Genomic DNA, 27,318 nt, shown 5'->3' on the forward strand with positions numbered 1-27,318 from the left:
CGGGAGTAGATGAATGCAAACTTTAAAATATGTAAGCCATGAACATAATCATGTGCTATAGGAAAGACCCAAAAAAAGTGGAAGAGATTGAACATAAAGAAGGGAAGCGATGCCGGGCGCGGTGGCTCACGCCTGTAATCCCAGCACTTTGGGAGGCTGAGGCGGGCGGATCACGAGGTCAGGAGATTGAGACCATCCTGGCTAACATGGTGAAACCCCGACTCTACTAAAAATGCAAAAAATTAGCCGGGCGTGGTGGTGCGCGCCTGTAGTCCCAGCTACTTGGAGGCTGAGGCAGGAGAATGGCACGAACCCGGGAAGTGGAGCTTGCAGTGAGCCGAGATCACACCACCACACTCCAGCCTGGGCGACAGAGCAAGACTCTGTCTCAAAAAAAAAAAAAAAAAAAAAAAAAGAAGGGAAGGGATAATAAATAAGACAGGATCCTTGAGAAGGGGGCTTGGGATTCAGAACGTAAGTGGAGGGCACACCCTCAGAGAGCAGAAGGGAACCCTCTTATGGGAAGCAGGACAGAATTTAGGACAGGTATAGTTGCGGAGAAGTCTGCTGCCAGGGGCAGGGAGTATCAGAGTATAAGAAATTGTGAGAATTCTTGCCTGATGGGCTTTATTTTCTCTATTACGTAAGGTCATCTACTAAGAATAGTCTGGGAGATGGTGAAGAAGTTGGTGAAGATTTGAATAGTTGTGGAAAATGAGTGACAGTAACTAACTAGAAGATCTAGGATTGATGGGCAGCAATAAGCCCTCAACTGAGGGTGGAAGCTACAAATTCCTATAGACAAATACTCAGCATCCTCACTGTAGATGTAGATAAGGCAGGCAGTTGAATTGATCCAATATTGGGATTTTGCCTGGTAGGTGTAGACAGGGTGATAATAGCAAGAGAGAGGCTGATGTGCTGACAGATCCTAGGTTCTGGATTAGTAGGGAAGGATGTAAAGAAAGGGAGAGATCATTGTGGAAAAAAATCTGAAACTTCAAAGTATCAAGGATCTAGAGCAGTAATTCTTAGATGGCATGGCGGTGGGGGGTGAGGGGTGGGGGTAAAATTAGAATAACCTTGGGCACCTTTTCAAACTGCCCTCATCCTTCCTATACCAGAATTCTGATATGCTCCCCTGGTAAGTATGCTGTGCCTTCACCACTTCCCAATTGAGAATCACTTCTGCAGATAGCCATTGTCACTACTGACAGCATGGGGATATGGCCTGAAAAGGTTGAGGAGCAGGTATTACTACCCCATCTTAAAACTAGTGTCATGTTATTGTTAAGAAAGGAGTTTATATATTTTTTTATTTTATATTGTATTTCACTTAGTTAAGTGGAAACATCAGTGAGTTAGAAATCACTTTCAAAATATTTTTCCTTTGCTAATTTGATTACCTGTGACTTGACTCTTTTTGAATCCTAAATTGCAAAGACCTGTAATGACACCGGATAAATGGAATCATCCCAACCTGAGTACGTTTTCTGTCCAACCACCTCAAGTTTAATTTTTCTAGAGAATGTTTCGCAATGATGATTTTTAAAAATCTGTTGAATGATTTTAAACAAAGAAATAGCCTGCAAATATAATCAAGACATAAGCTTTCTTATACAAAGTGACTTTTTACTTCATTTTTTGAGTCTTGTTCTTTATATTTCCTTCCTTGTTATATTTGTTTGTCTTTTGATAACTTAACGTAATAGTCTTTCTCTTTGAGGCCTTTAAAATTATTTCCCTTTCTCTCACTGCTTCCTGTCTATTTCTTCAAGGTGAGAATGCAGGAAGATGCAGCTCTCCTAAACAAAAGAATAAGCACTCAGCCTGGGCTCACAGCACTTCCTGAGAATCCAAACACTACACTTCCACCTTTTCAAGATACACCTTGTGAGTTGCAACCGAGGATTGACCCATCTCTTGGTCAACAGGTGAAGGATGGCCTCGTTGTGGGTGGCCCAGGTGATGCTTCCGTAGATGCCATTTACAAAGCAGTTGTCGATGCAGCCAGCAAGGGAATGCAGGTTGTCATCACCACTGCAGTCAACAGTACAACTCAGATCAGCCCCATTCCAGCTCTGAGTGCCATGAGTGCCTTCACTGCTTCAATTGGTGACCCATTAAATCTCTCCAGTGCTGTCAGTGCGGTCATTCATGGACGGAACATGGGAGGTGTTGATCATGACGGTAGGCTGAGGAATTCAAGAGGGGTTCGGCTGCCCAAGAATCTAGACCATGGGAAAAATGCGAACGAAGGAGATGGGTTTGAATATTTCAAGTCAGCAAGTTGCCACACATCCAAAAAACAGTGGGACGGGGAGCAAAGCCCCAGAGGGGAGCGAAACAGGTGGAAGTATGAGGAATTTTTAGATCATCCAGGCCATATCCACAGCAGTCCTTGTCATGAAAGGTCCAATAATGTCTCTACACTGCCATTTCTGCCTGGGGAACAGCACCCAATACTGTTACCACCAAGAAACTGTCCAGGGGATAAAATTCTAGAGGAAAATTTCAGGTATAATAACTACAAAAGAACTATGATGAGTTTTAAGGAGAGACTAGAGAACACTGTGGAAAGATGTGCACACATTAATGGGAATAGACCTCGACAGAGTCGGGGATTTGGAGAGCTGCTAAGCACTGCAAAGCAAGACCTGGTCCTAGAGGAGCAGTCTCCAAGTTCCTCAAATAGTTTGGAAAATTCTCTGGTCAAAGACTACATCCATTACAATGGAGACTTTAATGCCAAAAGCATTAATGGGTGTGTGCCTAGCCCTTCAGATGCTAAAAGCATTAGTAGTGAAGATGACCTAAGGAATCCAGACTCCCCCTCTTCAAATGAATTGATACATTATAGACCAAGGACGTTCAATGTTGGCGACTTGGTCTGGGGCCAAATCAAAGGACTGACTTCCTGGCCTGGAAAATTAGTAAGAGAAGACGACGTTCACAATTCATGTCAACAAAGCCCAGAGGAAGGGAAGGTATACCAATCTTTATCCATTGTCAAATACTAACCTTTGTTCAGATATCAATTATTGGTTTTTGTTATCATCACTTTGGATTCTTTGGATTTGAAATTAGGATTCTTCATGACTCATTGAGGTCTCACAAGCTTCTGGAGCATAAAATGAAGAGGGGATGGTTATAGTCAACAAAATGTCATATCAACAAGGGGTGAGTTGTAAAGCATTTATAGATCACACTAGGGCTCAGGGTGGCTGTAAGCCAGGAACCAGATTTCCAGAATTTGGTCCACTCTGCCTTCCCTCTCTACAGTTACCTAGTTCTTCATTTCATACACTGAGGAGGAAGGCAAGTGTCAATGACTGGGGAAAAAAATCTGGTAGCCTTTGTAGGTCCAGGAGTGTGGCAGGGGTAAGGCCCTCCCAGGCAACAGATGCACCAGGAGACGACATCTCCTGCATGTGCTTACATGTGGCACACAAAGCTGGGAAGGGGGTACAGTCTGCGTGGAGTTGCAGTCGTTTCTGGAAGCAGCAGGTAAAGTCTGAATTCAGAATTTCCTGAATACCTTTCAGGAAAAGTTCTGGGCCTTTAAAACATATGGAAATGTTTAACCCCATAGTCTGGTTCTACTTAACACAATTAGATCATATAAATTAAATGAAAACTTCTCCATGAAACTACCGTTCAATTTAAAAGAAATTAGTAGGGTTCTTCTGGGCTTTTTTTTTTTTTTTTTTTTTTTTCCGGCCCTTACAAAAATGGTGGAATTGGCTCACTAGGCAAGAAATATGCAGAGTGTTTAAAGTAGATAGAAAAATTTATATCTGACCAAGAGGAGATCATTATGCACATTCCCCCATATGATGAAGAAATGTATAATTTTTCATCTTCCTAGGTAATAAAAATTACTCTTACAGGTATATGTTATTCTCGTAAAGAGTGTATTGTATAAAGCAATTTCAACTGCACTCAAACTTTCACTGGCACTTAGGTTTAATGACAGGAAACCAAAAGCATTTTTGCCAGCACAATAAAAGGATTGTCTTTCTCCAAATGACTAGGAGGTCCTAAAACCTTGCTCATAATGCCTAATATACACTTGTCAGGATACACTCTGGGCATAATGTTTGTACATTTGATAAGGAAATGAATTCCATACCCCTATTCACAAAATATTTTATTCTCTATACTCTCAGAGATCAGACAAACATTCTTTAGGTTGAAAAACCTAAATATTTTTGACAGTTTATTCAAGAAATAATTAGAAACAGAAAAAGTGGGCTTTTATGATATAAATGGAACTGCTACAAATACAAGATGTAGACATTGAACTCTTTTACAATGTCTGTGCAAACGAACTAAGTCTTTTTTATGTGCCATTTTACCAAAAGCTTAACTGAAAAAAAAGATTATGGCCTCCCTTCCCTGGAAACATTCTTCCTGTCCTAAATGCCTTGTCTAAATATCTTTTTATGCCCTTAGGAGAGTAAAGGCATGTACTTTTAACACATTTCACATTAAACAATGGTCTAGATCTTCTGATTAATCTCTGCTCGAAAACTCCTGAGACTGAGGTATTCACTGATGTTAGGGGAGATATACTTTAAAAAAAAAATCGAAGAGTCCAAGAAACACTTATTTTTCTTCACTTAAATAAGCAAAGTAGTATGTAGTATTCATTCCACTATAAAATAATATTTTTAAAATTCAGATTCTTCTTCCTTAATTTTGGCAACAGATGAATTGTAATAGGAAACATAAAACTGTTGCTGTAAATTCATATATTCCTCCTCTCACTGGCTGACCTTGTCATTTTGGATTCTCAAGTAAAAACCTTTATATCAAGATATACTATAGACTAAAAGTATTTTTAGTAATTCAGAGAATTTAATTTAAAGCACACATTTGGAGGTGAAAAACTGAAAACATGCAATAAAATATTAATGATAATACCTGAAACATTTATCTCTATCATTTAAAAAGCAAGGTATAACAGCCTCAGAAGCTCTAAGGACTCAGCATTTTTAAAAAGCTCTGGTCTTTTCAGGACCTACCACACTTTTGCACGTAAGTAAACTAAGTACTACTTCACAAACATTCTTTTTTCCTCTATAGTTCACAAAACAAGACTTCCCAATACCTTACTTAGTGATGCTCTGTGAGTCAAAGTTCTCATTTTACAACACCAGAAAAGGTAAAATCTCAAACACAGGTCCAACTTCAAGCCAAGTGTCTGATATAGTGATGACCCTAGTTCATGAAGAAAAAGTAAAACTATGTTCAATACCTGTATAAGACAAAACATGATGTATTTCAGAGAGATATCTAGTAGAACACTTTTTAAAATTTGTACTCATTCAGGTGAACCAGTTTGGATGTAATTTTATTTATGTAGAACTCCTTAATGCCCAAGAATGTTGGATAATGCCTTGTACATTAATAACTGGACTTCTGCCTCTAGACAGGTAAGCATTGCCTTAGGTTACCTTCTATACACTATGGCAATGCCTGACATTTTTATAAAGTCTAAAGCAGAAAGGCAGAGACTAGCTCCAACTTTGTTTATTATAGTAAAACCTTTCTAATTCCGCCTTGCTAATGTGGAATGTGGGATCATTTTCCATAGTGTTTATCTTTGTAGTGTCTAAGAAGAAAAAATTTGCCAAACTATTTTCCTACATTATCATTTTAAACTTTCTTAGCTTTCTTAGCTTCTCAGCTTTCATACTATTTCTATGTCCACCAAAGAATCCAAGATTCTGTTAGATCCCACCAGATAAAAATCTATGTTAACTCAAGTTTTAGAATAGATTTATTACCCCTGACTCCACCCCACAACATATCATTTATTATTTTCAGTTACAGGCTTTGTTCTCAGCAAGCCACTCCAAATTCTTTATGGAAGCAGGCAAAATAGAAAATAAAGATAATTAATTGACAGGGTAGAAGATTACTATTTCAAAACAAGCTGGGTGCCTCTCCTATTTTTAGGTTGCATGAATGGTCTCTGGTCTAAGGAAGTCAATGCTGTGTGATCGGAGCACTGATAATTGCCAAGGGCTGAGACCTCCCATTGTCAATACATTAATATTTTAGCAGACACCATTAGTCATAATAGTAACTGACTAGGTCAGCTTATGATCTTAGAAAGGCCTTTTTGGTCTTTAGAGGGATAGTAAATGTAGCAGATTACTGATATGCATTAGACATGTTCTGCAGTTTCTGAGATGATTTCCTAAAAGGTATGGTTTCTAGACATCGAATACTGTATAAACACAGTCTGCAGAGAACTAGAGAAAAAGCAAGGTGTAGCATAAAGAGGCATGGGTTTTGGGCACTCTGATGTGAGCCTAATCTTAGCTCTGCTAGTTACCTAAGTGGTCGGTAGTAGGTATATTAATCTCCTAGAAGCTGCAGGCTACTCACCTCTTTCAAGTGAGAACATTAATTTCGATTCAAATAGATGCCTTAAGAATTCAATGAAATACTGTAGGTTATTATCTGGCACATCAAAGAGGTTCAGTAAACATTAACCTCCTATTCTCTGCCCTTTATGGTAGATAGTCTTATTAATTTAGGTTCCACCATTATGGAATTGTGGTAATTTGACCATAGTTATTCTTTACCTCTGCATTGTCCATGTATAAAGGATTTATTAACCAGGTTGAGAGTAAAGGATTATAAGGATTATATTCAATGAATGAAATAGTTCATAAGTATGTTTACAGCACATGTACAAATCGGCATATCTGATTATAAGTTAGTGTTGGCTGTTAATTTCAAGCAGGAGTTCTACTTGGAAGCGTTTTAAAGCACTCAGTTTGTTGAGTGAACTTCAAAGTTCCTCTTTCCTCAATGTTTCTAAAAAAAATATCAACTCAGACTTTCTTCCTCTACCTTCCCACATAACTCTCTTTCACACGTAAAACAATATTAATTAGTGGAGATTTTTAACAGCCTGTGAAAAGTTGGGATGAATTGCTTGTATGTATTACTTTCCTAAGATTGAAGCTATGTGACAGCATTGGAGGACATTATGTGCCTTGTATTCTACCACTCAGGAAGTACTATCTCCTTCCTAATATGTTTTTTCCCTTGGTTAACAATTTGTAATGAAGTACATTCTGGGCCGGGCACGGTGGCTCACGCCTGTAATCCCAGCACTTTGGGAGGCCGAAGCGAGCGGATCACGAGGTCAGGAGATCGAGACCATCCTGGCTAACACGGTGAAACCCAGTCTCTGCTAAAAATACAAAAAATTAGCCGGGCGTGGTGGTGGGCGCCTGTAGTCCCAGCTGCTCCGGAGGCTGGGGCAAGAGAATGGCGTGAACCCGGGAGGCGGAGCTTGCAGTGAGCAGAGATCGCGCCACTGCACTCCAGCCTGGGCGACAGAGCAACAGTCTGTCTCAAAAAAAAAAAAAAAAAAAAAAAAAAAAAAAAAAAGTACATTCTGGGACATAGTTATACTTGTTCTAAATAACTGGTGCAAGTTTCTCTCTGAACCATGAACCCTTTATTGTTCGTGGCTCAGTGACCAGGAATAAGACCTCCGTGCTGTGCTCCGTACATAGCCAGAACCAGACTGATTCAACTTCCAGATCTTGGCATAATGTTAGGGAATTCTTGGGAAGAAAATGGCTACCTCTGACATTACACCTCTATGTCTTAATATGCAAACATTTTTAAGCCTATGCAACTATGGAGGAAATGGTTATCTTTATGTACCTATTTCATTAACTATTTAAATATAAAGAAAATGCTCTTGTTTTCTAAAATATATTTTACAATTGTCATCTGTCATCTTTGATTTTACGCTAACTGGCTTAAAAGGGTTGCCTCTCAAGCAGTAATAATCAAAAACTAAAATTTTTATTTTTTTCTGCATAGATCATTTTTACTTTTTGAACATCCTCCCTTTGGTCTTCATATATCATTGCTCTTACATTTGATGTATATTCTGACCCAAGCCAAATTTAAGAAATAATTTATTACTAGACTGGCACCAAAATGTTTCTTTTCAATGACTGTTGTTGGACAGTTGCAGAAACACCTGATTACCAAAAAAAGTCTACGTCTCTGTTCTACACTACCTGGTTAAATGAAGACATTATTTTCAAAGCATAAGTGGGTAGGGTGTTGCCTCTTCCAAACTGCTCTTTGACTTTCTTCCACACAATTATTTCTGGCAAGTAGAGATAAAAACAGCTCTCTGAATAGTCATTCAAAACCGACAAAATTCATCTTTATTAAAACTCATAACCAAATTTATTGGGGGGCAATATATTTTCTGTATGTCAGTTCAGCATCACACGCACACGTGTTTTGACAGCGTGGAGCATAACCAGAGACAACTTACCTCGCATTCTGGGGGTGGGTAACTTAAGAAGCGGAGCCCGGAGAACTAACTTTGGGAGGTGCGCCCTCCTGTGATGTTCAGACATTTTACTTTGAAGAACGTTGTTTGTGTGTTTATCAGTGTTAGCTGTTTATATTCTTTGGTACTATAATTCTCTGTTGAGAATGTTCTTGGTGCATTCACTTTGCCTTATCTATTTTCTTAACCGCTGTTGGAAATGAATCCTTTTCTCTGTACCACAGCATCCACAATACTTGGGTTGCATTTTGGCTGGTAGTGTGACAGAGGCAATCAATGCCTGTCAGCACCAGAATCTCCTTGAAAGGGAGCAAAATAGTTTTTCAAAAGTAATAAGAAAGATAAAATCCAGGCCAACAAAGTCAATTCCTGATCAGAATTTGAAAGATAATAAAAATGAAGAACTAGCGAAGACCAAAAATGTGACTATCAAGAAAAAGACTAAGCTGAGTAAAACAACTGTAAACTTTACTATAGTGAATTGTGAAATATTGTGAACTTTTTTCCTGAGCCAGATTAAAGAGGACTAGGAGGCCTGTCTTCATTCACGTAGGTAACTGAGCCCAACGCAGACTACATGAGCTTGTTCATACAATTTCAGATAGGAAGCAGGAAATAGAATCTAGGTCTGAGGCAACTACTTGCTTCTGTTACATGAACTTTTAAGCATTGTTTCCTTAGAAATTACAAGCTTATCTGAAACATTTATTTCTATCTATGTGTTGTGGATTGATATGCAAATTATTGTCACATTTAGAATGGATTTACCCCCATCCTGTAATGTAGTTCCCCAGTGCTTAAAAACACTGCTATGCAAAGTGAAGAAGAAAGGAAGCACCGAAAAAGGCCTCAGATAATGCCACGGACTAAATTGTGATAAAGAGAATTTGGTTAGTTCATTGGAAAAAGTTGGGATTCATTTAAAGGAATGATTAGTACTCTGCCATGAGAACTTTGTACTATTGTTGGAAAACAATTAGGTTCATCTTTTCTGTCACAGGTGAATCAACTTTTTACCCTAAATTATTTATCATATAATATTAATTCCCAGTCTTTTAAAAATATTGAAATATTGCACTTAAGTTAGCAGGAATTTTTTCAGTTTGAAGATGTTATTTTTAAAAATATATATTATTTTTAATATTTACTGTTTAATAAATGTTTGATAATGAACTTAATAAATGCCTCATATTTGCTTTCTACTTCAGAGCTGTATTTCCCAGACTCCAGCTAAAAGTTGCATATTACATATATTATTATTTACTTAAATTTTTTCTTTAAATTTATCATTTAATTGATTCATTCAATAAATATTTATTAGGCACATATGTACTAGGCACTATTCAAGTCACTTTTTAAATTTAAACAACTTTAGTTTTATCCTAGGATATTGTATGTGTAAAATCGTAATGTTACTTGTATTTTTCTAATGTAAACTTATATGAATAATATGACTATTAAAAATTTGCAAAGGAGGCTGGGCACAGTGGCTCACACCTATAATCCTAGTGCTTTGGGAGTCCGGGATCAGAGGATCACTTGAGGCCAGGAGTTCAAGACTAGCCTGGGCAACATAATGAAACCCCATCTCTACAAAAAATTGTTAAAAATTAGCAGGCATGATGGTGTACACCTGTGGTCCCAGCTACATGGGAGGCTAAGGTAAGGTGATCACTTGAGCCCGTGAGGTCAAGGCTGCAATGAGCACGCCAGGCATGGTGGTGCACCCCTAAAATTTTAGCTACTTGGAAGACTGAGGTGGGAGGATCACTTGAGTTCTGGAATTCAAGGTTACAATGAGCTATGATCACACCACTGCACTCCAGTCTGGGTGACAGAGTGGAGACCTTGTCTCTAAAAAAAAAAAAAAACTAAAAAAGAATATTTAAAGGTTTGTCCATGTTTTACCTAAAATAAGTTTACATACCACTAGTGGCACTTTGGACTGCTTTGGTGTTCATAAAGCACCTTCATGTTTGTGGTCATTTTAGATCCTTTCAATAACCCGTAAAGATGTGCAGAATTATCCCCATTTTACAGATGGGAGAACTGAAGCTCAGAAAAGTGGCATCCCAAAGAATACAAATCACGGGTAGTTAAGCCAGGTCCCAACCTTGGTCTTCTACTCTAAATTTAGCACTCCTTACATTATGCCATTCCCCAGCAACAGGACTTTAAAGAAATGGAATGGGGAAGTAAAGAATGAAAAGGGGAGCTTGAGGTCAACTCTGTTATGAGATCAGTGATGTGGCTAGTGCCCCATTATTCTTTGATGTTTGCACAACAGCTCTGCTTCAGCAATAAGGAGCACCAAAGAATTCACAAAGAGAGTTGTTATCAAGATTAAAGCCTGCAGAAAAATTTAATGTAATCTCCAGTTAACCAGCTGTATTTAAAAGTGATCTACGATCATTGATCCAGGTTCTTCATTTTTGTTTGGTTTTTGTTTTGTTTCTGAGATGGAGTCTCGCCCTGTCGCCCAGGCTGAAGTGCAATGGTGTGATCTCGGCTCACTGCAACCTCCGCCTTCCGGGTTCAAACAATTCTCCTGCCTCAGCCTCCTGAGTAGCTGCTATTACAGATGCCTGCGACCACGCCCAGCTATTTTTTGTATTTTTAGTAGAGATGGGGTTTCACCATGTTGGCCAGGCTGGTCTTGAACTCCTGACCTCATGATCTGCCCACCTCGGCCTCCCAAAGTGCTGGATTACAGGCATGAGCCACCTTGCCCAGCCAGATCCAGGTTCTTCAAATATGTACTGTACCTCTCTTTCGAGGGTTGGTGTACCTCTCTGAAGGGTTTATGTCTTCTTTTGTCAGACTTTAAGTTTCTTCTGAGATACATGAGGTCCCACTGTGCTGACACCAAATCAAAAATTTAATTAAATTACCAAATGTGTAATATGGGCCTTCTGAACAAAATAAGCAAATAAGCAACCAGAGATTTAGCCTTGTTCAGAAAAACTCTTAATCATCCACCACATAGTAATGTCTGGCTTCATGAATATGTTTCTGTCCACACTGAACAAACTGTAAAACTATTTATGTTGAAGAATTATTGTATCTAAACAATTTGAATGAAAGAAGAGTTTTTAATAGTCAAAAAGTATTGGTGGGGCACGATGGCTCATGCCTTTAATCCTAGCACTTTTGGAGACCAAGGCAAGCAGATCATTTGAGCCCAGGAGTTTGAGATCAGTTTGGGCAACATAATGAGACCCCTGTTTCCACAAAAAAATTTTTAAAAATTGGCTGGGCATTGTGGCACACACCTGTGGTCCCAGCTACTCAGGAGAGTGAAGTGGGAAGATTACTTGAAGCCCAGGAGGTCGAGGCTGCCATGAGCCAAGATCACACCACTGCATTCCAGCCTGGCCAACAGAGCGAGACCATGTTAAAAAAAAAAAAAAAAAAAAAAAAAAATTAACATTTAACGTATGTGTATATTTATACATTAATAAGTGAATTATGAATACATATAAATTCCAGGTAACTTTATGATTCTTAAATGACATGAGTAAGGAGTTACACCATGATGGCCAGTACTATTAGCATCATTGCTATCAGCATGAAACTGTGGGTAGATGATGAGCAAAGATAAAAGATAAAGCCCTCTCCTAAATTCTCACTAAGATAGAGTTAAATAATTTGTGAAACTCCTGGCTTGTGATTGTACAAGAATACAAGATTTTAATTATAGATAAAAGTATTATCTTAAATTACTTGTTCCTTTAGTGTAAGTTTTATAAAAATATTTGTGTGTTTAACCTTTTTAATGTTACATTTATGTATTTGATTTCCTCATACTTTTTTAAATTTACAAGTTAGCTAAGTAATTTACAAGGGAGTGTTCATTAAACATGATTTCTATTTAACTAGAAGCTGAATTTATTTTGTTGTTCTCTGATACCATTTTGGGAGGGTATCTTTAAAGTTTCTTGAATATTTTTCAAATGTATAAATATTTCCCCAGAAAAAACATGCACTCTTCATATATATTTCACAACACAGTAAAGTGCTGAAATCCTGAAACAAACTAAACTTTCTTCTGAATATGTATGATCTTGTTATAGCAGAAATGCACAGCGGTATATATCTTACTTATATTTAGTTTCAGAAAGACTATCTTTGTTTTCTTTTTCAAGGTCATTTAATCCTTTATAAATAATATAGTTCATTATAAGAGTATGTTAGAGGCTTAGAGGCAGATTTAAATGAAGAAACCATGGTAGAGTATTAGTTCAGAAAAAATATCCCTGGAAAATTATTCAAGCATAAAAAAATTGAGTATAAATTTGAGCAAGTTGTCATCTAAATTTTGTAGAAATATAATTTTAAATAGTTTGACCTAAATTTTTTAGTGTGCCTGTGTGTGTGTGTGTATTTTATATATGTGTGTGTAATTTTATATATATAAATGCTATATATATATATATATATATATATATATAATGACTATATCTCAATGTACGTTGGAGTTGGTATGGTGGAGAGAAGTTGAGCACGTTGGAGTCAGACCTGAGTTTCAGTTCTGGCCATGTTATTTAAATGCACCAAGTCCCATCTGTAATACTATAAAAGTAATACTAGTTTGCAGTAGTATCATATTAAATGATAAAACAGTGCCTTTTACTTAATAAATGCACAAGAAATGTTTTTACAGTCCCTTATTCCATAATTAATTAAAAATAAAAATTGAAGACTTAAAAAAATACTCTGACCTAACTTTGTTTTTTAAATTAAGACCAATGGGGTAAGTTTTAATTGCTGTGTCTTGCTTTGTTTCATTGTGAATCTGATTCTGTGACCAGATTAACCCCTTCTGAGATCCCTCGCTACACCAGTTTAACTCTAATAGAAGTTTATGTTATATAGCACAACTCCTTTCCTGCTGCCAAGAAGCTTATTTAAATATAAGTGGAACCATTTCTTGATTACAAAACTGAAATATGCAAAGCATTTTTCATATCCCCTTCATGTGAGTGAATACAGCATGGAGGCTCATTTCTAACATGAAATGTGAAAGTGCATCCAGACACCTTTTTTTTTTTAAACAACACATGGATACATTTAGCTTACTTTAGCTTTTCCAATGGTCCCAGTAACCCATTAGGGCACTTTTCTTTATGTGAAGTGTTATTGGAACAAAGTTGTCTCTTGTGCTGCCACACAGTGAGTTGGGTATGTATGAACTTGTGTATAAGACATTTGTGCGGGCAAAATACAAAAACATGAAAAGGAAAACATTTCCGTTATTTGACAGTTTTTCTCATTGAATATTAGAAATGCTTGTTTTTAGACTTAATAATGAAAACCTCTCGTTAATCATAACTGTGTTCTAGATTTGAAGGGGTCATAGAGAAATTATTTCTAAAGGACATTCATGAGTCAATCTTGAGGATACAAAGGCAAAAGTTAATAATCATTTCATTGCTTATTAGTGTTTATTTTCTTACCCATGAGGCATTTTGTTTAACTCTGTATCTTTATATAACAGTGGATTGGGGGTTGGAGGAGAAATGGGGGTAAAGTGGCTGGCTTTCACCCCAACCGAATAGCTGAGTTACTTGCCTTGAAACTATGCTTACACAGCAAGCAACACTATTTTTACTTAGATTGTGTGTGTGTGTGTGTGTGTGTTACAGAATAAAAATAGCCATGTTTTTCTAAAAGTGTTTTTATTCCCAAGTCACATACAAGTTTTCCTAATTATTAATTGTTTTTATTGTGGGGAGGTGGCTTCAAGAACCATGATAGAGATTCTCAGGGGTGTGTAGCAAAGGTTACACGTTCCACACACATACATATCCCCCCACCACCCTTGGTGGCTGACCTCTGTTGACATAGCTGACTACACACAGACTGGCAGTCAGAAAGCAAGATAGGACAAAGGACACACCCACAAGGCGTAGCAACACCCTTTTCTCATGTTTGATGGCCTCTGTACACTGCCAAATGTGTACTAGGTCATGATCATTGCTGAATGCTAAGATAAATGTTCAACAAGACTTGTCACATTTTAATTTTCACAGCAGTTCTAGCAGGAAGGTAGGTATTATTGTCCTCATTTTACAGAGGAGGAGACTGAGGCTCAGAAAATGTGTTTTACTCCTACTAGGAAGTGAAAAGTGGGATTCAAACTTTGATCTGTTGGCTCCAAAGCCCACTCACTTCACTAACTACCACTCTTGTCTTCCCCTGATCACAGTAGTCTGATACTGCAGATTTGCAGTTGCTAAGAAAGTGAACCAGGATCTCTGATTTTTATGATTTTGTGAGTTGAAGGTTGTTTAAATTCCAGATCTTATTCCCAAAATATTATTTTCAAAATGTTGACAATTTTAAAGCCAAACAGCTTTTCAGTTCCACTGATGTTGCAGCCTGGAGCCACAGAATCAACCTCTAATGATTGAGTGAGAACAGAAGATTTGACAAGGCAGTGAAGGTTAAGGCTCCCCTCCCCGCCAGTGCAGCACCTGCTCGTACGGCAGGAAAGTAAACACCATGTTTAACAATTACAGGTCTGGGTAATGTGGTTTGGTCTTCATACCTTCACTCAGGTGGAGCCCGAGAAGTTGAAGACACTAACGGAAGGTTTGGAAGCCTACAGCCGTGTCCGGAAAAGGAACAGAAAGTAAGCACTTTTTAAAGATTTTACTTTGTTTTTCAAGGATATAATTTACTGTTTTTTCATCAAAGAGACAATGAAATCTCACTGATTCTGTCCATGTTGTGACCTGCCTAAGTAAAGTTTGTTACCACCAAAGAGGACCGTTATAGACAAGCCAAATTAGTGATTACAGAAAATATCCTCTTAACAATTTATGTTTACACTCTGTGTAATATTTGCCTCTTCATCAGTTCTTTCTTCATTCCCTGCATCTTCATTCCTCTCATTTAGTGGAAAATAAAATATAATTCATATTCTCAACATATAGGAATTAAATAGGCTCTGGAAGTGTAGTGAATCATTCCATTTGCACTTCAAATAATTTGGGGAGTAAATACCCCTCATTGTACACGTAAATAATTTTGGCAGATTAACTACTAGTCAAAGTGATGCAAAATAAAGATTTTTTTGTTGTTGCATCAGGGGTGTGGACTTGAAAGTAAGTTTTCTTTGGAATTACAACAAGAAGTTGAATTTCAGGCCAGTGTTATTCAAGTTTTTCTAAATATTTATTTTCTGAATAAATGTAGTACAGACAAGCAGATAATATTCGAAGCACAGTTTTTACTGTGATACAATGTATGTTTATGTATCATAACTATTATTTCATATTAAGGTAGAGAACTACAAATGTGCTTCTCTATATGTACATAGAAAGCTATTTAAAAATGTGTAATTGATATACCTGTTCCGTTGCTATACTAATTTCCACATTATCAAGCAACCAAGAATTACATATTAATTAATTTTTATCCATTTGCAAAATGATCCTCACATTTCCCCCAAATATTGACACATAGGCTTAATGTGTTTATGTATTATCATCTTCCTAAAAATACCATTTTAACTTCTGTTTGTACATCAAGACTTACAAAGTGGAGATCAGAATGATTCACAGTGTATCTTGCATAGAAGGCTTATCTAATGATATCAGTAATATCTATTAGAAAGCATTCTCTTTCACTTTATGGTTTTCCCAAAATTCTGGCCAGAGGCATAATTTTAGAAGTCAACAAATCTTAGGAAGACTCTTCACCTCAATAAAAGGTATCTGAAAAGATGACAGCTGCAAGGGGCAAATTCCTATGTCTCTATGTCCTGGACTCCTTTAAAAGGTAGCAAATTGGTATTGGTTTTGTGAAAGGCCAAGTTAATTGCCAGATAACATCCCTCTAGACCTGGTAAGGAAAACAGGGATCAGGGTCCCTTCTGCTCTTACTGAAGCACACTTGCTATTCAGAGCTTAGCAACAAGATAAGGCCACTAAAATTAATACAAGGTCTGGATGAAAGGAGGAAAATTGCAAATTATCTACATCACAAATTTGCAATGGGCCAGTTGCTGTAAACTATTCAACAGTACCCATTTCTTTGGTATAAAAGAGCCCTCAAAATGTTTCCTACAGTGAAACATGCCAGTTACTTGGATTATGTACAAAATAAAGTTAATAACAGAAATAAAATAACTCCTCCAAATATTCAAATACACTGCCTTGAAATGAGCTGAATTTTCCCCATGTATTTGCTATTAAGCAATTTCTGAAAGGTAACGAGTAAAAACTACAATTTAAAAAATTTTTCTTCAAAGCCAATTTCCTATTTGTAGTAAATTAATGTGAGATCTATCTAAAGGAATTCTCCTCATGATAACCATAAACTTAAAGTACAGATTGGAGAAGTAAAAGTAGAAAATACAAAACTAACACTTATAAAAAGAACTTTATTTACCATACTATTGTCTAAGCAGACAGACTTTCCTTTTCGATGCCTAGTAGAATGCTTTACATTTTGCACATGTAATTGTAAATTCATCCTTTTATTCTCCCAGTCACAAGATGGGCCAAAATTATGAGTCCATTTGCAGATGCGGACACTCAGACTGAAATAGTTAAAATAATTAGTTGAAAGTCCCACAACTGATAAATTATATGTTGAAATAAATCATTTTTTAATTTATGCATTTATTCCCAATTTAAGGAGACAAATTTAGCAAAAAAATGTGCCAGAAACAGTGCCACAGTCCCTGAAGTTCACTGTTTAGTGAAAGAGACAGATGCAGAAACAAATAATTCAAATGTCAAAATTGCAACAACAGCAATATATATACTATATTTTGGGGTCATAGGGAAAGGGCAGGTAAAGGAAGCGTTCCTAGAGGGGATGATATGTGAGCCAAGCCTTAAACACTACATAGGCATCAGCCACACAAGGAAACAAAGACCACGATGGGGTGGGATAGTGTGTAGATGAGAGCAGCAGTTGGATTTTGAGGACTGTAAAGTATCGGATGGGAAGTTACAAGAGGTATAAGCAGGAACCAGATCAAAAAGGGCCTAGTAAGGGCAAATAGGATGTTTTACTGTTTTGGAAGTGCCTAAAGGAGGCAGGTGGTTGCATTTTTCACCTTAGGTATGGCGGTGTAGGAGGACAAATTTTAAGGCAACAATATTGAAGATGAAGAGATTGTTCAGGAGCCATGGCAGAATACAGGGGAGAACGAGGACCCAAACCAGGAGCTGGCGGAGTTGGGGATGAGGATGGAAGAGAAAGAATGTGGTCAAGAAATACTTAGGAGGTAAAATAGAAAGAACATGGGGTGATTGATCAGAATGTAAAGGAAAGGGAACAAAATCAAGGACAGCTCTCAGGTTTTCAGCTTGGGTGACTTGGTAGGTTGTAGAAACACTGACTGAAGTGGAGGTTATAGGGGGAAGCTGTTGAGTACAGTTTGGGGTGCCTGTAGGATAGGCTGGACATACATGCCTGAAACTGGGGAGAAATGGTATTTGACAGTGTACAAATGACTGAAGTCACACAAAGATACTTTGACAAATTTGAAGACTAGTAGGCTAAGGATTGAACGTGCATTAGAATGAAGAAGATGGGAAGAATGGTCAGTGAGGAGGAGGAGAATCAGGGAAAGTAGATAGAGTCTCAGAAGTCAAAGACTGATAAAGTGATCAACAGAGGTCCAGTAAGACAAAAACTGAAAAATCTCCATCCGATTGGACAATTTGAAGGTCATTGCTAAACTTAAGTGAGAACAGTTTCCAGTAGAGTGATGCACATACACACAAAGTGGCTATGGGTTGAAGATTAAATAAGAATAAGGAAATAGGGAGAGGAGATGTAGATTATTTACTCTTCTTTCTACCCATAATGTGAAAATTTTCTGAAAAATAACAAAGAAAGAATTTTTTAAATGACAAAGATTTGACTGCTTTTGTAGACTGAGGGGAAGAAGAAAAGAGGAAAAGGCTGAAAAAGGAAGGTGTCATTTGGAACAAGATAATTAAGAGGTTGGTTTTTTTACCTGGACTCAAGTCCTGTTTCTACCACTTCATAGCCGTATGTTCGTAATCTTCCTGAGCCTAAATTTTTCATTTCTAAAATGGGCATAATCCTACTTTAGAATCGTTGTAACATAGATAATATAGAGAGAGCCTCAGCACAGTACTTGGCACATGTCATTTAGTAAATAGCTATTTTTCTTATAAAGATACAGGTGAAAGAAAGAAAATTATCTGTTATTTTTGCCAGTTGAAACATTCTACCATGATATTAGATGTTTAGAATTTTATGTAGTCGTTTTAATCCTCAGTGTCCTCAAACTATACAACGAACTACACAACAAATAAGTATCTTTAAATGTATGTTCTAATTCTATCCTAATAGCAACATATTTATTTAACATATTACTTAGGGCAATTTTGTACTTAAAAGCAGAAATAGCTTTATTAAAGAAAAATTCCATGGCTTTTACATATGTTATGGTTTTCATTTAAGCGAGGAGCAAATCTTCTGTCTATAGGTATGTATACATTTCTTGGGAAACCTGATTTTTTGTGAATCTGGAAAACAATAAAGTGATTAAATAAATCATACTTTCACTTTAAAACCAAGGAATGATACTTACCATGTTAAATTTTCTTAGATCTTCATACATTCCCCAGGCATTCGGTTTCAGAGTGCAGGGTTCTTGACTTTTATGTCTCACCCATATTTGTTACATACTGGATGAAGTGAGTCACTTAAACTCTAAACTGACAGTGAAGAACAACTTGTAATTTCTCATTTCCCTTCTATTTCTTGTACTATTCATAGATGTGTACCTGGCTTTTTTTAAAAATTAGTGAATTTAAAGATAATATATGACGTATAGCCAATGAAGTTGACAAGTGGCAATTATCTCCATTAATAATTAGAAATGTGATTATATGAACATCTATTACTTAATCAAGTAGGTTTTAGAGTGTCCATTAGTAAAAATGTTTATTATTAAATATCAGCAGGGAATAGAAAATAGTAGAAGAAACTCCACAGGGAGGCCCTCTGGACTGAAAGACTGAATTTTGACTAATTGTTCATTTCTTGAATTCATAGAGCTTTTTCTTCCTCTTTTAAGTTCATACTTCCCTGACCTGACTAGTAGCTGGTCTGCAGATTTGACTTCTAGGAAAGTCTCTCTTTATCTCTCGAATCTCATGATGTATACAAATAATTTCATGCCCCACATCTATGTATTTATTTTCTCTTCCAAAAGTAGTCATTTCTCCCTCTATTAACAACTACGTTGTGTTAAAGGTGAAACATTATACTAGTTTAGCTTGACTTAATGCAAAGTATTTACAAATATTTTAAATATCTTGAAGAATGAGATGACAAAACTCATGAAACTTTTTTTCAACAAGTAATGTTGAATCGTTTTTGTGCTTGAATGGTAATTGTTATTGCAATTTTTCATGGTTAGGTAAAAGTTTTTTACCTATGACTATTACTTTTTTTTTTTTTTTTTTTTTGAGGCGGAGTCTTGCTCTGTCGCCCAGACTGGAGTGCAGTGGCCAGATCTCAGCTCACTGCAAGCTCCGCCTCCCGGGTTTACGCCATTCTCCTGCCTCAGCCTCCCGAGTAGCTGAGACTACAGGCGCCCGCCACCTCGCCCAGCTAGTTTTTGTATTTTTAGTAGAGACGGGGTTTCACCGTGTTAGCCAAGATGGTCTCGATCTCCTGACCTCGTGATCCGCCCGTCTCGGCCTCCCAAAGTGCTGGGATTACAGGCTTGAGCCACCGTGCCCGGCCGACTATTACTTTTGAAAACTATAGTCAAATATCCATTTTCTTCATTACAAAATTAGAATTGATTTCACCAATTCTTAAAAAGTCATGAAGTATCACATACAAACAGTTGTCATAATACCTATTCCATCAAATTGTTGCAAGGATTAAATGAGATAATGTAGATAGAGTTTTAATACAATACTTGGCACATAGACATTTTAAAATAAATAACAGGCATTTCTTTTACTAAGATTAAAGGTGAGAGAACCAAGGTTCTCTGGAGGTTTTTCGTTAAAACATTATAACTTCATTTTAAATATTTAGAACTTTATATAGTCAACTTTAAACTCCTAAGATATTCTAATCAAAATTTATGATAAATAAATGTCTTTTAAAACTTATGTTAATACATCAAACTTATGTTCATACAAAAGAAATAGTAAGGATAAATTTATTTAACACATTACACATAGTGTGATATTGTCAGGCAACGTGGCAATGATAATACTGTCAGAACCCTTGCCAAGCAGCCTCAGCAAACCCTAGGTGGCCTTACAGAGTGCTCCCAGGAGCTTGCTTGGCAGACACCTCATTAGGAAAACAACTGAGACTGACTCCATGAGATGACCAGGGCCCCTTGAAACTGGAATGGGTAGGTAAATGGAAGACAGTACATGCATAATAAAAAAACTTCTTACATAGCAGTTAGAAGGAATGAATAGATTATACAAACTAGATGGTATTTAAAACAGTTATAAGGAGAAAAAAGTCAAGTATGTGTATCTGACACCTTTTGTGTGTGTATATTTTTTAAAACACGCATAAAACAATACTAAAGTATAAAAGCAGACTAAAAGTTGAGGGGGGAAGGTGAGGGAAAATGGGACCAGGATGGATAACAACTGGGGACTCCAGCTTTATTTTTTTAATATAAAAGACTTAAAGGAAATGGCTAATTTATTAACATTTCGTTCCAGGAGGGGAATATATTACGTTTATTTTATCCTGTGTACTCTGCATTTTTAAATTTCTAAAAATAAATGACAAAAATGTAAAAGCTAAAGACTAGCTTACAGGGCAGCAAAAGGTAGAAGGGAAGTGGTTGATGCCATATTACCCTTATAATTTGGTTAAAACCAATACACTAATTTTTCCTTTCAGTTAAACTGACCTAAGTACATATATTTTTTTTTTGAAACGTGGGACCATCTGGGCCACCTTTGACAAATGTTTTTGTTTAGCAAAGACATAGAGCATCTATGGTATGTCTAGCACTATGGTACTCAGGGGTGGAAAACTCGGAGTTCTCAAAGTGTAGACAGAAACTCAGTGTATGCATTGTCCAGTCCTGGTGTGTGAGGATAAAACCTAGCAAAAGCTATGGTAAACTGAACTAAAGTTCAAAAATGTTTCGAAACACTCTGCTGACCAAACTAAATACGACAGCAAGCCAAATTCTCCCACGACTGCAAATTTCCAGTCTCCATGGTAGATGCTGAGATAGGACTTAACTCATGGAAACCCATGCTAACCACCTGTTACGAAAACGTTACCTCCAGCAGCTTTTCTAGTAATTGTCATGACAGGATAAATGAAAAAAATCACCTTAGTATTTGGAAAAAATGGGTAATTACTTATTTGCGTAAAGGAGGAAAAACAAGTTAACAGTCAGGATGGGCAAAGTGTACATAACCACAGGGGTGGGTAGCATGGATTTACCTGATTTTAGTTCAACAGCTTCATAGATGTAAGCTTCAAAAATGGTAGATGCACAGTGTGTGTTATTCAGGCCAAACATGTGTAATGGAATGCTAAGTGGAGAGAAAAGGTCAGAGAAGTGATAGGCATCCTGAGGCTGTCATTCTTTATCTGTTCAAATATTGACATCATTTTGGCTTTTGGGAAAATGTGCTGGGGGTGGGGGGTAGGCTGGGAGCCTCAGGTGCGTCAGAGTTAAGCTGTTTCCCACCCTGGAACGGGCCCCGGGATTTCAGCCTTCACTAGCTCAACTCCAGAGCCAGAACGCTCCAGAGAGGGCAGAGGGAGCTCCCTAGTGGCCAGAGCCTGCAGTTCAGCCCCTCCGCCCTTCCTCTGGTCACACAGCCAGGCTGCCTGAGAAAGAAACAAGAAGCAATGCAGGACCGGCCGGAGCCAGGGAGCATGAGCAGTGTCTCTGGGAGAGGGAACCCGTGGCCCAACTTTCTTCCCAAATCACCAGATTGTGGAAGAAGCATATGGAAGAGGAAGAAGTCCATCTCCCCGCCCGACAATCTGTTCAACTTTTCTTTTCAGTAGTTCTGTGACTTTAATGATTAGTATTCAGTGGTAAGAATCCCAGAGTGACGTTTTGTCATCTGAATTTTCCAAACGCGAGTATAAATGGGCTTTCTCTCGTGGAATTGGTACTTTTGTTTTCTGATTAGGAAATTGAATTGAGTTTTGTTTCTTTAATTTTTTAATCTGGTGTGTTGTTTTCATTAATTCCAGAAGTGGAAAGCTAAATAACCATTTAGAAGCTGCTATTCATGAGGCCATGAGTGAACTGGACAAAATGTCTGGGACTGTAAGTTAATTTATTTTTCCATTATACTGTGTTTCTTAGAAAATAAATTATGTTACACTTTTTGGTAAAGTCTCTTGAATATTGTCAAACAACTCACGTAGCAATACTAATTTACTAGCCTGGAAAAAGAAGACAAATACCAGAAAAGATTCAAAGTCATTTAAGAAAAAAAAAAAACCTACTGCATTAACTATGTCTTTCTTCCTGAGATAAGTAACTTTTGTTTTGCCACATAACATTCTTTTAAAATATGAGCAGCAAAATATTGATGTTCAAACCACAGCTTTCTGCACTTGACTCTGTGAATGGCCGTGGCCATTACTGTTGCCTATATATTTAGTAATGCAAATTTTGTTCTGTCCTTTGAACCAAAAGACAGTGGGGGTCAAGATCAAGAGTATACAGACCTCTCATATCCCATTTTTATTGAACTGTGCATGTAATAGCACTGAGTGTGAGAAGTTTAATCATTATCCTCCAGTTCACACTTTGACTGATGTAAATACTTAAAATATAATTTTGGTAATCTGTTAAAAATGTGAATTGTCTAGGCTATTTTGCATGAAAAATAATTTATTTTATTTGACCTTATGTTACAAGGTTATCTGAATCCCAACAAACCATCCAATGGCAATTGAATGATGGGATTAGTATGGGTTTTAGAGATTTTGTAATCCAACCAACCCATCATTTCACAGATGGGTGAATTGAAGCCCTGAGACATTAAATTTCCTGATAAAATTATAGGGAAGATCTAGATTGGGGACTATAAACTCAAATGTTTTCTAGGACCAGTCAAATAGTATCAGAAAGTAAAGTGGGCCAGGTATGAGAAAACAGCAGTTGGAACGGATGAGAAATGCCAGTGAAGATCCATAGGTTAGGGTAGGCTACCAATCTAGAGGCTCAGCACAGTAAAAGCCATTACCCACTTGAGTCTGGTGCTGGTTGAGGAAGGGGTTGCTCCACACCAGGGCACAGATTCTTTCTGTATCTAGTGACCACCTCTCTTAGGACCTCAGAGTGCTTCATTATATCCTTTGCATTTTGCCTTGAAGGTAAAAGAAAAGAGCATGCTAAGAATACTGCCAGCATAGGTTTATGAGCCAGACTAGTCATTCTGTTGACTTTCCACTAACCTGACCTAATCACATGATCTTCTTAAGTAGAATATGAAATAGAGCATAGAATGTGCCTGCCCAGGAAAAAGAGAAAATGAGTTTGGCCATCGTCTCTCTAGACTCTGCCTCAGGACATTTGGCCCTGGTGGAAATCAGGTAGTTGAGAGTAGTAAGGGCTGGGGCAACCTAGGAGGCATGTACTGTCTCCAGAAGGCATTCCGTCCATGCTCCAGCAGATCTTAGACATCTGGGAAATTGTGTTCATGTTGCAAGATCTTTCCATTTTTCATACAAAACTAGAAGTCTAGAGGTAAAATTTCTCATTTTTATGTGTTGACAACTGTTTTTAAAAAATATTAAAGTGCCATATGGCTAAACAAAATACCATTTCAGGCCACATTTGGTCCACAGATTACTAGTTTGCAGTCTCAGTTATAAAAAGTTTCTTTCCTCAGTTATAAAAAGTTTTGGCTCTTTACTACAGACTAGTGGCTTTTAAAAATGTGTATGGAAAAGATTAGGAGGAATAGGCAGATTGAAAAACCCATAAATATTATTTAAAATTTGAAAATATTATTTTTTTTAAAGCATTCTGCATTTGAGTCTGGATAGCATTGCCCTTTGCTTTGTCTAAACATTATTTTTAAGCATGTAATTGAGCCAACTTGTAGTGGATCTTGAGAGTCAATTGTACTCATCTCTTCCTAACTCTAAGTCCTGTGACATAAGGTTGGCCAGAATGAAAGTTTTACACCACAGAAACTGGCAAAATGCTACAATGGACTTGTGTCCAAATGCTGATAAAGCATTTGCTACACCACTGCCTTGGGTTCATCCCTCTTCTCCTGGGTCGTTGGACCTTGCTCCTTCCCACTGATAGCTACAAGACAATTTGATCACTCCCTCCTCCAAATTATATCTGCTATCTAATGCTGCTCAGCCGCTGCTCAATCTGATGAACAGCACTAAATGTTGCTAGTTCCTGCATTAGTACATAAAGAAAGGTGAATTGTATTAACTGCTCCTCCCAGACTACACAATTTCTTTTTTTTTTTTCTTTTTTTTTTTTTTTTTTGAGACGGAGTCTCGCTCTGTCGCCCAGGCTGGAGTGCAGTGGCCTGATCTCAGCTCACTGCAAGCTCTGCCTCCCGGGTTCACGCCATTCTCCTGCCTCAGCCTCCCGAGTAGCTGGGACTACAGGCGCCCGCCAACACGCCCGGCTAATTTTTTTGTATTTTAGTAGAGACAGGGTTTCACCGTGTTAGCCAGGATGGTCTCGATCTCCTGACCTCGTGATCCGCCCGTCTCGGCCTCCCAAAGTGCTGGGATTACAGGCTTGAGCCACCGCGCCCGGCCCCCAGACTACACAATTTCATATCTGCCAACAGATGATAGTGGTATTCTCTTTTCCATTTTGATTCTTCTCATGAACAAACATCCTTAGGCTGAGCTATGTGTGCATGTTCTTGTAATTTGTGACCCTTCCTAGTCATTGTAAAATAAGTAGGGTAACAAAGTGAGGGAAAAAAAAGGGGTATGTTTGTTGTATAATCATTCACTCTTCCAGGCTGTAGTGAAATTGGTGATCTAGGGTCTCTGACAGGGAAGGCTTTATTTTTGTCTTAAATGGACAATGGGGTAACAACTGCACATTACATTTCCCATACTTGATTTTGTCCAGTTCATCCTTTGTTTTCCACTGTCTATTGGCACCCCCAGAGTGTTGCACTGCTTATGAGTTTCTAGCATTCTGCATTCTCTGTAGTGACTGTGGGCACACTGACATCTGGGGTCTTGGTAAACATTTGAAGTGCCTCAGGATATCAGTAATTGAAAGTGAAAGCCAGAGTCTACTCCCTACCCTGTTTCTTTGTCAGAAATTGTATGGTGTTTGTGATTTCATCCTCTGTTGTTGTTGTTTTTTTTTTCTACCTTTTTATTTCCAGGTACACCAAATCCCACAGGGTGACAGACAAATGAGACCCCCCAAACCCAAGAGGAGGAAGATCTCCAGATAACAGAGACTACTCCACTAATGCGCAGTGTTTAATAAAGGAACATGCACAGATGTATCTGTATATAGGTATTGATATAGCCACTGTTATATCAATATTTAGACTATGGCAGATAGCTACCACCACCACAGGGTGCTAAAAGAAACAGTGATACAAAAGTTTTTTGATCAGGAAGGATAATGAATGCTGGAAAAACCAATCAAAATCTCTGTGTGATGAGAGTGATAAATGGTCAAGAGATTACTGAGAAACTCTTTTTCTATAATACTAAATTGTGATTATAAGAAATAGTCCAAATGTTTCTGAAGAATTTTCAATGTTGTATATAGAAAATACAGAATTTCATGGTGATATCAGAAATGTAAATATTGTACAATATTGTCATGTACAAGCGTACCTAATGCACACTTTATCTTTTATTGTACAAAGAAATAGTGTACAAAATTCTTTGGTTTCTATGGAGTACACCTACCAGAGACTACCAGTGTAAAGTGATAAATAAAAATACAACCTAAATGCTTTTCTATGATAATGTAAAAGATGCTGTTTTTGTATTTAACAGCAGAGAAAAGGCATGATGATGTAATATCTGAATTATGACATACACTGCACACCACTGAGTGTCCATTTATATTGTGTGTTTGGAATGAACCTTGCCTGGAAGCACTGGACTCAATTTCGGGTGTCTAGGAAATTGCAACCTTGCAGATTTCTAAAGGGAAGAGGGCTCACAGGTCTAAGTTAAGAATTCAGAAACTGCAACCATTTGTTGCATATTTTTTTTACCTAAGTTTTAAAATAGAATAGGTTTTATAAAAAAAAAATCTTAGATGGAATATTTTACTCAGCCATTTCTGTAGTTAACATTTGATAGCCACCTGTTGAAGCAGATAGCTTATACTGACTGCACCATCGCTGGTGCTCAGAATTGAGGGTTTTTTAGCAAATGATATCTGACAAGGTAAAACTTTCTGTTTCCACACATGGAGGCAAAAGCCCCACTTTGCAACCATTATCAGAGGTAAGGTTAATTATAATTCATTTTTTTTGTAGTGGCAAAAATAAATATGAATCATCAAAGCAAGTTTCATATCCATTCATCAGTATTACTTAACCCAGAAGTTAAGGTGGCTTACAAAATTATTAGCAATGGTAATTTTTTTATCAGTATTCTGTAACATATCAGATTTATTTTATTTAAAGAATTATTTATACCATTAACAGATTCTTATATATATTAATGTGGCTAAAATGTGCAGGTTAAATCTATTAACCAAATTATTTATATTATATTAAGTAAAGAAAAAATGTGAAACAAATGTAGAGAGAAAATACTACATTGCAAGTATACAAACCTAAAACTGTGAGCCATTGTAAAGTACAAGGTAATTAATAAGAAATGTAGCACAACATAATTTTCCGTCTTCTTCTCACAATTTTTGTGGTGGTGGTATTACCCTATCTTCTAGGCAGTTAAGCAAAGTTTAGGCTTCCAGCCTGACTTCAGTTGATGGATTGTGAAAAGAAGGGATCTATTATCCCTTT

General features: G+C 37.3%; 1 protein-coding gene across 1 annotated transcript in view; it reads left to right on the plus strand.

Moving 5' to 3' along the window:
- The window catches only part of MBD5 (methyl-CpG binding domain protein 5), a 227,275-nt gene extending 200,963 nt beyond the window's left edge, over positions 1-26,312 (plus strand). The window contains exons 9-12 of the mRNA XM_026453922.1: positions 1,779-2,987; positions 14,908-14,981; positions 22,562-22,637; positions 25,705-26,312. Of these exons, the coding sequence (XP_026309707.1) occupies positions 1,779-2,987; positions 14,908-14,981; positions 22,562-22,637; positions 25,705-25,776 (1,431 nt within the window). The 3' untranslated portion in view covers positions 25,777-26,312. The remainder of the gene's footprint in view (positions 1-1,778; positions 2,988-14,907; positions 14,982-22,561; positions 22,638-25,704) is intronic.
- The last annotated feature ends 1,006 nt before the right edge of the window (positions 26,313-27,318 follow it).

This window comes from Piliocolobus tephrosceles, chromosome 11, assembly GCF_002776525.5.
Source record: "Piliocolobus tephrosceles isolate RC106 chromosome 11, ASM277652v3, whole genome shotgun sequence".
Taxonomy (NCBI): domain Eukaryota; kingdom Metazoa; phylum Chordata; class Mammalia; order Primates; family Cercopithecidae; genus Piliocolobus; species Piliocolobus tephrosceles.